This window comes from Canis lupus, chromosome 13 (genome assembly GCF_003254725.2).
Source record: "Canis lupus dingo isolate Sandy chromosome 13, ASM325472v2, whole genome shotgun sequence".
NCBI classification, from domain to species: Eukaryota; Metazoa; Chordata; class Mammalia; order Carnivora; family Canidae; genus Canis; species Canis lupus.
Genome location: NC_064255.1, coordinates 15,373,677 through 15,387,305, shown reverse-complemented (window position 1 = coordinate 15,387,305; position 13,629 = coordinate 15,373,677). Strand labels below are relative to the sequence as shown.

Sequence of the window (13,629 nt, the reverse complement as noted above, 5' to 3'; positions counted from 1 at the left end):
CCCCATTCTTCCCCTTCTGGTTAGATGATGCTCTGCTGTGGACAGATGAAGTCTTTGTGTTTGCCGTGGTGGATGTAGACATCACCAAAAGTGAAACGTTGTCATCCTTTGATTAAAGGCTGTGGGAGACATTTGTAAATTATTATCTGAATCTACAATAAGTGTTGAGCTGTTTCTCTATGTTCATGCACATTTCCTGGAACTGTAATACTGGAAACAAATGTAAAGGTTGCCTCAGCTGAGTCAGCTCTTGGCCAGACAGGTTAAGGCTTTTGATCAAGCTTACAACCTCTCTTGAAGTGGTAGCATGGACTGCATTCCTAGTCCTGATAACAGAGGAACAAGCGTGTTTCTCAGTGCGCTAAAGGAATATTATTTGCATATTAAGTAAAGCCTCTTAAATGATTTTGAGATGCTTGAGACTTTTCTCATGGAGTGATTTGGATATGAGCAGTGATCACACATGTCATTTTTGAGCAGCTGTTGAAGAAGGCAGAACATGATTATGTCACGTGTTTAATCTATTACATCTGGTAGCTAGAAAAATTCAGAAATTCTCTGATAGTTGGAAGAGGAAGTCTCTCCCTTTTTGGAGCATTTGTATCAAAAACTCTGTTTTAAACCAGGAATTTTGGCTACTCGGTGGTGCTTAATTAAGCTCCCCATTGCAGTGCACACTGAGAAAGGAGAAAGAATTTTATATAAAGTGACTTTTGAATGGTTTCATTGGCCTAATACTGTAGAGTTCTAAAATTTTGGATAGAAAGTGGTGGGATTATTTTATTTTGGCCTTTGCACATGCCCATGACCCACTGAGACAGCGCCTTCATCAAATGAGGCCCTGGAAAATTTTCTTCTTTTGCTTTAGCCTAGATTGAGAAACATTGTAAACTCTTTACATTAGATCTTCTTTACCAGGACTTCAAGTCCACTGCATTCATTTCATTTTTGGTCTAATAGTACCTGCCTGGGCTATAATTTTAAGGCATTTTGTAGTGCTTATTTTAGCACTTTTATTTTACCCAAAAGGGAGACCTCATCTTTGCCCAAAGCCTCATTGCTATAGGAACTGAGCGGAGGATTTCCTTGGAGAACGTCTGCATTGAGTAATCTCTAAGCAACTGCCTCTGGTTTTGACAGCAACCCCAAACTTCATGAGAAGAAATCCCCTGTGATTTGGATGCTTCTGCAAGCATGTGGTTTGAAGGAGACAGTAGTAAAACCTACTTACTTAAAAATTGTTTTCTTGGCTTTTTTAAAAAAAATTTTTTTAATGAAATCCATTGAATTAGTTCTAGTACTCTTATTACTTACCTTTTTCTGTTACTTTGGCCAAAAATGTTTAGCATAATGAGCCTCTCAAAGAGTAGCTGTTGAGAAATGAAGAGTGCATTTCTTTGGCTCTGATTATTCAAGTGATTTCATAATAAGCAGAAGTACTATTGTATTTTTTGATGTGGAATACTTGGCAATGTCCCCTCCTCCCTCCTACAGAAAGCACTAAATTAATGATACCTTTCAAGTAACATCCATCTCTTCTATACCAGGTCACTTCAGGTGGAACATTCATTGGCATTGGACGGAAAACACCAGATTGCCAGGGAAACACCAAGTACTTCCGCTGTAAATTCTGCAATTTCACTTACATGGGCAACTCCTCAACTGAACTAGAACAACATTTTCTTCAGACGCACCCGAACAAAATAAAAGCTTCTCTCCCCTCCTCTGAGGGTGCAAAACCTTCAGAGAAAAACTCTAACAAATCCATCCCTGCACTTCGATCCAGTGATTCTGGAGACTTGGGAAAGTGGCAGGACAAGATCACAGTCAAGACGGGAGATGACACTCCTGTTGGCTACTCGGTGCCCATCAAGCCCCTTGATTCCTCGAGACAAAATGGTACAGAGGCCACCAGTTACTACTGGTGTAAATTTTGTAGTTTCAGCTGTGAGTCATCTAGCTCACTTAAACTGCTAGAACATTATGGCAAACAGCACGGAGGAGCGCAGTCAGGCGGCCTTAATCCAGAATTGAATGATAAGCTTTCCAGGGGCTCTGTCATTAATCAGAATGATCTAGCCAAAAGTGCAGAAGGGGAGCCAATGACCAAGGGAGACAAGGGCTCTAGTGGGGCTAAAAAGAAGGACTTCTCCAGCAAGGGAGCAGAGGATAATATGGTAACGAGCTATAATTGTCAGTTCTGTGACTTTAGATACTCCAAAAGCCATGGCCCTGATGTAATTGTAGTGGGGCCGCTTCTCCGTCACTATCAGCAGCTCCATAACATTCATAAATGTACCATTAAACACTGTCCATTCTGTCCCAGAGGCCTTTGCAGCCCAGAAAAGCACCTTGGAGAAATTACTTATCCATTTGCTTGTAGAAAAAGTAATTGTTCCCACTGTGCACTCTTGCTTTTGCACTTGTCTCCGGGGGCAGCCGGAAGCTCGAGAGTCAAACACCAGTGCCACCAGTGCTCGTTCTCCACTCCTGATGTAGACGTGCTCATCTTTCACTATGAGAGCGCTCATGAGTCCCAAGCATCGGATGTCAAACAGGAGGCCAATCATCTGCAAGGATCGGATGGGCAGCCAGCTGTCAAGGAAAGCAAAGAACACTCGTGTACCAAATGTGATTTCATAACCCAGGTGGAAGAAGAGATTTCCCGACACTACAGGTGAGCCACAGTGCGGGGGGATCACCAAGAAAGTGATAGAAAGAATCCAGAGGGCTGATCCAAGAATCACTGGAAATGATTGCAGTGACTTTTGGGGGAAGTTTCGAGACATGTAAACATAAAAGATCATTCATGAAACTGCAGATTATGTATTTATAGATGTGGTAACCACAGATTTTAATTTGGTCACTTGTTTCAGACCATTTACTCTTATGCTTCATACCTGTTTTAAACTGTTTGCTGAGTGTATTTTACAATTTGTGGTGATAACGGTAATGCTGATGAATTTACTCGTTTAGCACAATTCATTTGTTTGTCCTTGCTGAGTGACTCCACATCCCATAATTTTTGATGGAGCTGCTCCCAAATGAAAGGTGCCATTAGAATGTGTTCTCTTCTCTATTCCAACTGGGAACCATCAGTTCTAGAACACATTGCTCGTTTTTCTTTTAAAATGAGACAGGTCATTCTTCCAGCTTTTAAAAAAATTGAGTGACATCCTTGTTTCTCAAAGAAACAGTATTCTGAAGGTGAGAATTCTGTAAAATGTGTGACTTTGGATTTCTCTATGCCTACTCCTCTGATCGGGTAAAGCCACTTCAGTTATTTCAGATCCATCAACAGAGATACGGGATACATGGATACATTCTTGTTTTTTTTTTTTTTTTCCCCCACTTTCACCCTATTCTCTTTAAAAGTGTTACTTTTCCCAGTGAATCTTCCATATTTTCTAAAGATGGGTTTAGGATACATCTTTTCATTTCATTTATGGGTCCATTCCTTAATGAATTAACTCCAGAAATACACACTGTGCCAGGTATTGATGGGAAAGGAGAAAACAAGGCAAATGTAGTCCGTGCCCACACAGAACTTAGAGTTCATTAGGGAAGTCATTAACAGATCATTATGAGTATGAATAGCAGATAAAGTAGAGACCACTGAGTTTGAATAGAATGACCACATAGCTCAAAATGGTAGATGAGGACATGCCTCCCTGAGGATGGAGCACTTAAACTGAGGTGGGGTAGCATGAGTAGGAGTTAGTGTAGCAAAATGCTGGTCATACAGCACATTCAGGTATCACTTAGTGTCTAGTGCGTGCTTTCTTGTTATTGTGCCCCTAAGCATCAAAGTGAAGAGTTTATTAACTTTTTAAAATGTTTCTTCCCTAGGTAGAATCAATATCCTAGTTTAAAAATCTAGTAATTTTAATTTCCCCATCCCAGGATTTTAAACAGTTCGTCCCATTTTTTTTTTTTTTTTTGGAAGTTGTGCATTAGTGTGAGCGTGTGGGTTTTGTCAGCCACCAATAATGAAGCAGTTCATGTCCAACAATAGGCTAATAATGTTAGATGTTAATTTGAAGGGCATCCTAATGTTCACAGTGAATCTAAATGTTCAGAAAACACTTCCTTGAGATTTACACTGTTTAATTTATAAGGTCAGCCCTAGGAAAGACACAGTCCTGCAATCAAATGTGTTCACACTTGTAGTGAGTGTTTCTGGCTCCTCTGATGTTAGCTGCATGTTAATTTATTTCTGGGCTAGCAGACATTAGCTTCCTCTTGTGCTTTACTAGTGTGCATATACATTTGTTAGGTGGTATAAAAATTAGGTAATCCTCTCTGTTTTTGAAAGAGGAGGCTTAAAAAAAAAAAAAAAGAAAGAGGAGGCTTCCCTTAATCGTGAGGAACTTAGCTACACCACACCACACACACACACTGATACATCTGGATACCAGATCACTTGCATGAGTGGCTTTTTTGAGGAAGCTGAGACCATTGCTTGAAAACATGTCTGGAAAAACAGTTTCTAAACCCTTTAGTTAGACAACAGCAAAAAAGCCACCCAAGAAATCAAAGTATGAATGAAAATATTACTGGATAATCTCAGAGTTTAGCTAATAGCAATGAAAATAAGCTCTAGAGGGAAGAGACTAGTCTTGTCTTGTTCATTGATGTATCTACACAATTTAGCACAGTGCCAGAATGGCTAATAAGTGCTCAGTGAGTAGATCTTTAAGTAAATGAAATGCCTGTGAGTTTTTGACTTTGCAGTCGTTAAGGATAATCCAAGATCTCCATGGTAAGTTACAGTTTAATCTCAGACTATTATATGGTCTTGAAACCCTTCTGAAGATTCAGGACTCCATGCCAAATGACAATTGTCTATGCATTTTGAATTTAAGTCAACCTTTTAGCGTTTTTTTTTTTTTGATGAGAAAACTGAGCAGTACTTGTTCCTAGGGCATAAAAATACTCCGGCATTTACTTTTTTAAAAAGATTTTATTTATATATTTGACAGCACAAGCAGTGGGGAGGGGCAGAGGGATAAGGAGAAGCAGACTCCCCACTGAGCAAGGAGCCCAATGCAGGTGTATATCCCAGGACCCTGGGATCATAACCTGAGCTGAAAGCAGACACTTAACTAACTGAGCCACTAGGCACCCCACTCCTGCACTATTTTAAAAACCTGCTGTAATTTGTGTGGTCCTGGATAGCCTTATGGATGCTGAAAACTTGTTCTGCTATTGAAGCATTTTCCCTACATGCTACATTTTGAAGATAATCTTAAGAGGACAGGTTTACCATATCACAAGAATATTTTTCTGGTTAAATTTTTTTTTTTCTGGTTAAATTTATGTTTACATATTATTCATGTTAGGAAGCTTTCTCCATAATTGTGTTATAATTAGGGAATATTCTAGGCTTTTGAGTGTTTTCTATATAAGCCTTATGGTGTATTATAATGGTAGTAGAAGCTAAGATCTATAAAATATGTGAAATCAGGTAACTATAAAAAATACTACAGCTGAGAAGCAGGAGAATTGATTGAGAGTTATGAGTGAAAACCTTGGTGTGGATTCCACTTAGTGGACGTTTTCAAGAAGAATCAGGTTTATTCTTTTTTTTTAATTATTTATTATTTAATTAAACAGTGTACCCATTCTCTAATTGACTGTCTACTATTCTCCTCATCAAAATTTTCTGTGCTATAACTTAGGTTTCTGGAGTAAGTAGGAACACTGTCTCTTTACAAAACAATTATAATAGATAAAACATACTTTTTGATGCCTTGCTAGACTTCCATGAATTAAAGAAATTGCTGAGGCTTCTCTCATCTTCCCTTCACCAATAGTGGACTAAACCCAGACAAGGGAGAAGTGAACAGCACACATGGAGTGTGAGGGGTCCTGAGGCAAATCCCAATATTGCTCTGTGGTCTGTCAAGAGACTAAGCCTGACGTCACTGACAGAGGGAGATTGCTGAATCTGAGTTTTACTTTAAGCTGGCACCTTGAAGGCCGAAAAGTGATTCCACATCCAGAGGCTCCTTTGACTCCTGTTAGAAGTAAACAGAAGTTTGTCTATATGAAATACTCCCAATTTTTACAACTCCATGGTATCTGTGGCATAATGTAAACCTTATGTGAGCTCATGATTACAAAAATTCACCATACAGATGGGGATATAAGCCATTCTATGGGAAATCAGTAGGAGATGCAAATCGTGGCTCTAGATACTCAGGAAAATTTTAAGTTATAAAAAACATATTTCTCAGTTCTAAAAAAGTTCTATAAATATAACTATTCGGTTATAAAAAATAATAAATGTTTAAAGAAATGAAAATCAGATTTACAAATTGATCAAACTACATGAGACTGTAAATGACTAGAAATGTTCAAAAAAAGAAACAAATGGGAGTTTTTTTTTTTTTTTAATATTTTACTTACTTATTCATGCGGGGAGCCCAATGTGGGACTTGATCCTGGGACTCCAGGATCCCAACCTGAGCCAAAGGCTGACACCTGGGTGGCTCAGTGGTTGAGCATCCACTTTTGGCTCTGGTCATGATCCCGGGGTCCTGGGATGAAGTCCCACATCAGGCTCCCCAGAGGGAGCCTGCTTCTCCCTCTGCCTGTGTCTCTGCCTCTCTCTCCGTGTCTCTCATGAATAAATAAAATCTTAAAAAAAAGAAAATGCACTTATTGAAACTTAAAACATGGATAGGTTCAATAACAGATTTGCAAATAATAGAAGGCAAATGAGTTAACTAGAAGTTAAATCTGAAGACATTAGCCAGAATATTTAAAAGAGGGGAAGGAAATGGAAAGTATCAAAAATAGTAAGTTATAGAAATGTGATAAGCTGTTTTAACCTTCATCTAATTGGAGTCCCAGAAGAAAAGAATATAGAGAATGGAGGTTGGGCAAATAGTATTTGAGGAGATAATGGCAGAAGATTTCCAGAACTGAAAGGTGAAAGACATAAGTACACAGATACAAAAAAGCATAGCTTATACTGAACAGGGATATATGCAAATAAATTCAGTCATAGACACATTGTAGTAAAAATGAAAATGCCAGAGAGGTTCTTTTAGAGCCCCTAGAGATAAATAACATACTAGCTACTTAGAAAATATGAATTAGGTTGACAGCAGAATTTTATCAGCAATAATGGAAACCGAAGAGGGAGAGATTCTTCAAAGTTTGGAAGGAAAAAACCCTACAAAAATAGTCAACCTAGAATTGCCTACTTATGAAAATCATCTTCTAAGAAAAAGCAGTTATTTTCATAGAGGCAAAAACCAGGGAACTGTGGGTATAAATCTAAACAACCGTAGCCTGCCTTATTTATACATTTAAAAAGAGACAGACTAAGTAAGGTCTTGGGTAACACAATTATGAATGTTTGTAGGGAAAATGATTAGAAATAAGTTGCTTTAATGCCCTTAAATTGTTTGGAGTTAGTAAGTGAGGCTTTGCTATACATACAAAACTTTTAAGGATAACCGGTGAAAGAATAGAAATGGGTACGTAACTTCTGAAGCTCCAGAGAAGAATGGAACAACAAAATAATATTCTATTTTTCTAAAAAAAAAAAAAAAACAGCAAGGGAGGATACATGGGAAAATTTATAAATAGGTAAAATTTTAAAAGTAAGATGCTTAAAAAAAAAAGACTATCAAAAATCTGAATGAACCTGGATGGATTAAACTTTCCATTTAAAAGGTATTATCTGACTTACTAAAAAAGAAAATTCAACTCTGAGCTGTTTATAGGATACACACTCTAACTATAAGGCTATAGAGAGTTTGTAACAAAAAAGTAGACTTGAGTTATAGGCAATATAAACCAAAGGAATATTGAGATAGCATTATTAATCTCATATAATTTAGATTTTAAGACAAAAAGCATAGGAGGGAAAATTCAATACATTATAAGAGGTTCACTTCTTGAGGGAGATATAATAATTCTAAATATATATATTCAATGTAAACAAGTCTATCTATAAACAAAAATTGACAACTACATGGAAAATATGACAAACCACATTCATAGTAATAGATTTTAAGAAAATTTTCTTATTAAAGGTTGAACAGAAAAAAATTTTCTAAGATTTTTTGTTTATTCATGAGAGACACACAGAGAGAGGCAGAGATACAGGCAGAGGGAGAAGCAGGCTCCCTTTAGGGACCCTGATGCGGGGACTCAGTCGCAGGACCCCGGGTTCATGACCTGAGCCAAAGGCAGATGCTCAACTGCTGAGGCACCCAAGCATCCCAGAAAAAAAAAAAAAATCAAAACATAAAACATTAGGACAGCAAATTATACTTGATTTAATAAAAATATATCAATTGTGTATCCAGCAATTTAGAGAATTCACATGCTTTTCAAGCAGATATAAAATACTTAGAAAAATTGACAGGTATTAAACCAAAAAGAAACAGATTTCAGAAAAACAGTATCATTCAGAATATATCCTTTGATTTAATGTAATTAAGTTGGGCCTTAGTAACAAAAAGGTAAGAATAGATGAAGTTATACAAGGCAAATGCTAACCAAAGAAAAAAGATCACTCTATCTCTGAAAATATTCAAAAAAATTTATAAAGGGTAAATATGATCAATACATATGACTGCATAAAGTGAATTGGCAAGTTCTGGCAATATCAGATACTCATCTTCCCAATGGAAACGTAACTATTACTCCTCAGAAGAAAATTTCTTTCACGAGTATACTTGGAAACCTGTGCAAAAACGTTCACAATAGTTTTTGAAAGCAGCACACCCTAAGCAAAAATCAAAAACAGAAATAGCAGGGGTACCTGGGGGGCTCAGCCAGTTACGTGTCAGACTTTTGATTTTAGCTCAGGTCATGATCTCAGGGTGGTGAGATTGAGCCATATGTTGGGCTCTGTGTTGGGCATGGAGCCTGCTTAAGATTCTCTCTCTCTCCTTCTACCCCTTCCACCCTCCTTGCACACACGCATGCCCTCTCTTTCTCAAAAAAGAAAAACTCAACTGATAATAGTAGCTATTGTCATTAAATAATTTGTAGATTTTTACACAGTGGAATATTACACAGTAGTGAATTTGAGTAAATGACAGTTGAACAATAGGTGAACCTTGTAAGTATAATTTTGCTTGAATAAAAACAAATTGAAGACTTTGTAGCTGGATACCATTTTATGTAAGTTCAAAACCGAGCAAAACAAAACAATATACATATGTTCATTATATGTGTGCATTTGTGTATTCACATATATACCATATGTATTCATATACATTCATGTACCTATATGAAACTATACCATAAATATAATCTTCTCTATGTTATCTCTCTCTTCTAGATATATATATATATAAGTATATACACACATATATATACATACATGGATCTCTCTGTATATACACAACACACATAGAAGATATATATATATTTTTATTTGTATATAATCATATTCTATGATTATGTTCCAGTTTTTGTTTTTTATAAGCCTCAATGTGAATGTGTATATATGTTTATTCATACACACATATATGTAGAATGTGTGTATGACTAACATGATATGATAACATGTTTTTTTTTTTTTAAGATTTTATTTATTTATTTATGATAGTCACACAGAGAGAGACAGAGAGGCAGAGACACAGGCAGAGGGAGAAGCAGGCTCCATGCACCGGGAGCCCGACGTGGGATTCGATGCCGGGTCTCCAGGATCACGCCCCAGGCCAAAGGCAGGCGCCAAACCGCTGCGCCACCCAGGGATCCCTTTTTTTTTTTTTTTTTTTAAGATTTTAGATATGATAACATTTTAAAATGAAAATGGAATATCAATTTGCATCAGTACAGAAGCCCAATAAATATTTGAATAAGTGCTCAAGCCCCCTTATGAGTAAATAACTGCTTAAAAATCCTTATCATTGTCTACCTGCTTGTTATCTAGAATGTGAAAAAACATGGACATATTTTTTGGTAGTACCTGTGATGACAAGCACCTGTCCAATTGGAAATTTGTGAGTCCCTTTAAAAATTTTTAAACAATGTTTCAATCTTCTAGACGTAAAATACATAACTCAGGCTGAAGGATATAACATTGGATTCCTTGTCAAATCAAGGTAGCTACTGCTTAATCTCTACCATAGAAGAGCACAGAAGAGAGCATGGACTGTGTGCTCTGCTAATTCTGAAGAAGAGATTTTATGATAAGCACTTAATTATCAACACATCTGAAAAAGCCAAGTACAAAGTGCATTAGCAGAGTTTCTCAAAAAGTGAGGGCCATGATGGTTACATTTAGATTTGTGTATGTTATGTGACATGTTCTTTTAAACAATACCTAATAAATCAGTTGCCTGTAGTACTTTGAAATGGACCTAATAGTTCAAGTTGAGAATTCCTATTGTGACACAGAACATTACCCAAGATACTACAATCCTTCAAGAAAATAACCCACAATTGACACTACCTTTATTTGTATACAGTAGAATTTTGGTCCTGAAGACTTTGTACAAGAAAGATGATCAATTCCTGGATAGTTTAGCCATGATTTCTAATTCATATCAGTTCATAGAAATCATTTCCCAAATCTTATTTTCTATTTTATAGAGAGGGTTGTCTTCCTATTTTGAACATTTGCTAAGGGATATATTTTTTTTGAAAGTGAGTAAGTGAATTATAAAGTAAAAGTTTTGAGATCTATGACAGTCATATTTTCTTCTACCACTTGAAAATGAAATGAACCCATGCTTCCTTTAAAAAATCCAGTTACTCCAAATGAGTAAACACTAATCAGATTATTTCAGCTCTAAAAATCCAAGATGAGGGATGCCTGGGTGGCTTATGTCTCTGCTTCTCTCTGTGTGTCTCTCATGAATAAATAAAATCTTTTTTAAAAAATCCAAGATGAGTGGATTGAATGGAATCTTACTCATAGTTCAGTTTATCTTTTATTTTGTAGACTGCTCCTCTGCACTTAACTAAGGTTAAATATTATTATACTTCCAGCTTCTAAAAGTTGATCGATCTGGTTATTCACCTGTAATTCCTTTTGTTGTTGTTGTTGTTGTTGTCTTTGTCCCTCAGATAATCTCTTCACCAGCTTTTCATTCCCTTATTTTCCAGTGTTCATAATCTCAACTGCCACATGTTAGAGGACTTTATACTAGCAAAATGTGTATTCCGGGGGTGTCTGGGCAGCTCAGCCAATTAAGTGTCTGCCTTTGGCTCAGATCATGGTCCCAAGATTCTGAGATCTGCCTGCGTTTGGCTCCCCACAAGGAGCTTGCTCTTCCCTCTCCTTCCTGCTTGTGCTCTCTTTCACTGTCTCTCTCAATAAATAAACAAATAAAAATCTTTTTAAAAACGTATTTATTAAAATAATGACTAATTTTATTAGGTAACAGATTTATTGATCTGTATTTAAATTAAATCGCCTTCAATTACTCTTTTTCTGTAGTAATTTGTCTGTGTTAGAATCCATAATTACCAAAAAATACCTTTCGAAGCTTAATTGATTCATATTTATGATTTGCTCATTTACTTCAATGTTCTGTTTAGTCATTGAAGAAGAAACAGATTTCAGTGGTTAAGAAGTACAGCTGTTTGGTAGAGAGCTTTTCAAATGCTGGCAGAAATCTCTGGAAGTTTACATTTAGAGGAGAAAAAGCATCACTCAGAGCTGACTTCACGTATACTGTGGGCTGGTTTATTATGAAAATAGAAATATAGAAGTATTACCAGAATAAGGTAATGATAGAGTAGCGTCTTTTAGCTGATCTTTTTCAAAGATCTAGAAAATCTCAGCCCTTTATGAATTTTGAAAGTAATGTTTAATCTCTGCTAATGAATGTGAAACACTACTGCTCAGGCCTCTGTACGTAAAAATCTGGATGGATCTGACATAAATGCGTTTTTATAGCACGTGAAAATTCTGTTAAATAACATAAGGAGTAAAACGTCTTTTTTCCCAGAAATTTTCTCACGGAAAAATTAAGTAGTTTGGTCTTTTGTTAGGCAGCTTATAGTTTTCTCTGGAGGCAAGGTATGATTTAGCTTTTCTGTCAAATTTCTTTGATTCATGTCCTTGTTATCTATAATATTACACGAGACATCCTAATTTTGTGTAAGTATATCCCAGATATTGCATGGGACATATTTGCACTCAAATATTTGTTTTTTTACACTGACATTCAGGTTGTCATTGTGTGTTTTATCTGGCAATCCTGTGTTAGGGAGATCTACAAAATGATGTCTTTTTTTCCTTAGGTAGCATGAAGATAGTGTTTATTATCCCTTTGACAGGAGAATATGGGGATTTAAGTTAATGCAAAGCATGTATTTGTATTGAAAAAAGTTTGGCTAAATGTAGCCAGAAGTTTTAGGAGTTTTTAAATAATGAAGAGCTTATTCAGAAAAGCCACTCAAAATACACCATCTATGAAATATCTATGTACTTTTTCTTAATATTTCTCTGCTGCTCCATGAGCCTACATATTAAACCCAGCATCCTAAACATCCACAGTTGCTGTGGTGGTTTACCCCTTTTGTTACTAAGGTTTCATTTACTACTGGATGTTCTGAGTAGGGCTGGATACACAGATGTGTGAACTTTGATCTTGATCTTAAGGCAGTTATAACTGTAAAGCAGGATATACACAGAAGTTTAATAAAAGGCAATGTGGAAAAGTTCTTGGAACAAAAAGAGATTTGGAGTAGCTCAGAGGGTGCTAGGTTTACTCTTGAGTTGAATCATTTAGAATGTCTTCATGGTTGAGTGCGTGGATCTTGGGAAATACAAGAAAGAGTCCTTAAACTTCTTTGAGGTTTTCATACTAATGCTGATAAAAATGAAATTCATTTTTGTAGGTCAGAGATAAGTCCGAACTAATGTATTTTCATGATGACTAAACTTTTATTCTTCTGTAATGTTTCGTATATTCGAGATTAAACTAATCTATTTTTATTTTTAGGGGACGTGGCATTATGTTGAAGGTCTTTTCAGTAACTATTGAGATAATGACACATGTCAGAGAATATATATACATGTTTCAGGAGCTAATTCCTGAATAAGCTAGTAACATTGCATCAGCTACCAAACAGCATGCATGAAGGAGGACTGGTGGACAAGTGCTAAATACTGCATCATGTCCTCCATATTATTTTATGTGAGTTGACTTACCTGTGCTTTAGATTCTTTCCCATGAAGTAGGGGTGGGAACATGTACTTTGTGTGATTGTTGAAGGACAATTATATAAATGGCCTAGCACTAAAAATAGTGAAAGATGATCCCCAATGAATTTTTTTTTTAAAAGATGAATTACTGTTTAAGGATTATGTTTGACAATGTTACATTTGTAGTTTAAACTTCCAAAGCTGTTCTGTTGACTCTCAAAGGTGGGTAATGTATGTGCTTTCCCAGGGAAGATGATGTTGGTCATCATAAAGAATTCATTTGAAAATGTTCTTTCAAGTGCTGAGAGTAAGTATACTCCAAACTAACCAATACCCATCTTGAAATTCTTTTTGACCGTGGCTTCATGATTCTTGCTATTTAAGGTGTGGTCTGGGCACCAACAGCATCAGAATCATGTGGGGTTTTGTAAGAAATACAGAATATTGGGTACTACTCCAGACTTCCAGAATCCGAATCTGGAGTTCAGCAAGAT

At 36.4% G+C, this 13,629-nt stretch overlaps 1 protein-coding gene across 9 annotated transcripts in view; it reads left to right on the top strand.

Moving 5' to 3' along the window:
* Positions 1-13,629, top strand: part of TRPS1 (transcriptional repressor GATA binding 1) — a 257,802-nt gene that overhangs the window by 62,597 nt on the left and 181,576 nt on the right. For all 9 annotated transcript variants that reach the window (XM_035703310.2, XM_025450939.3, XM_049093362.1 and 6 more), the window contains one exon: positions 1,548-2,677. In XM_035703310.2, the coding sequence (XP_035559203.1) occupies positions 1,548-2,677 (1,130 nt within the window). The remainder of the gene's footprint in view (positions 1-1,547; positions 2,678-13,629) is intronic.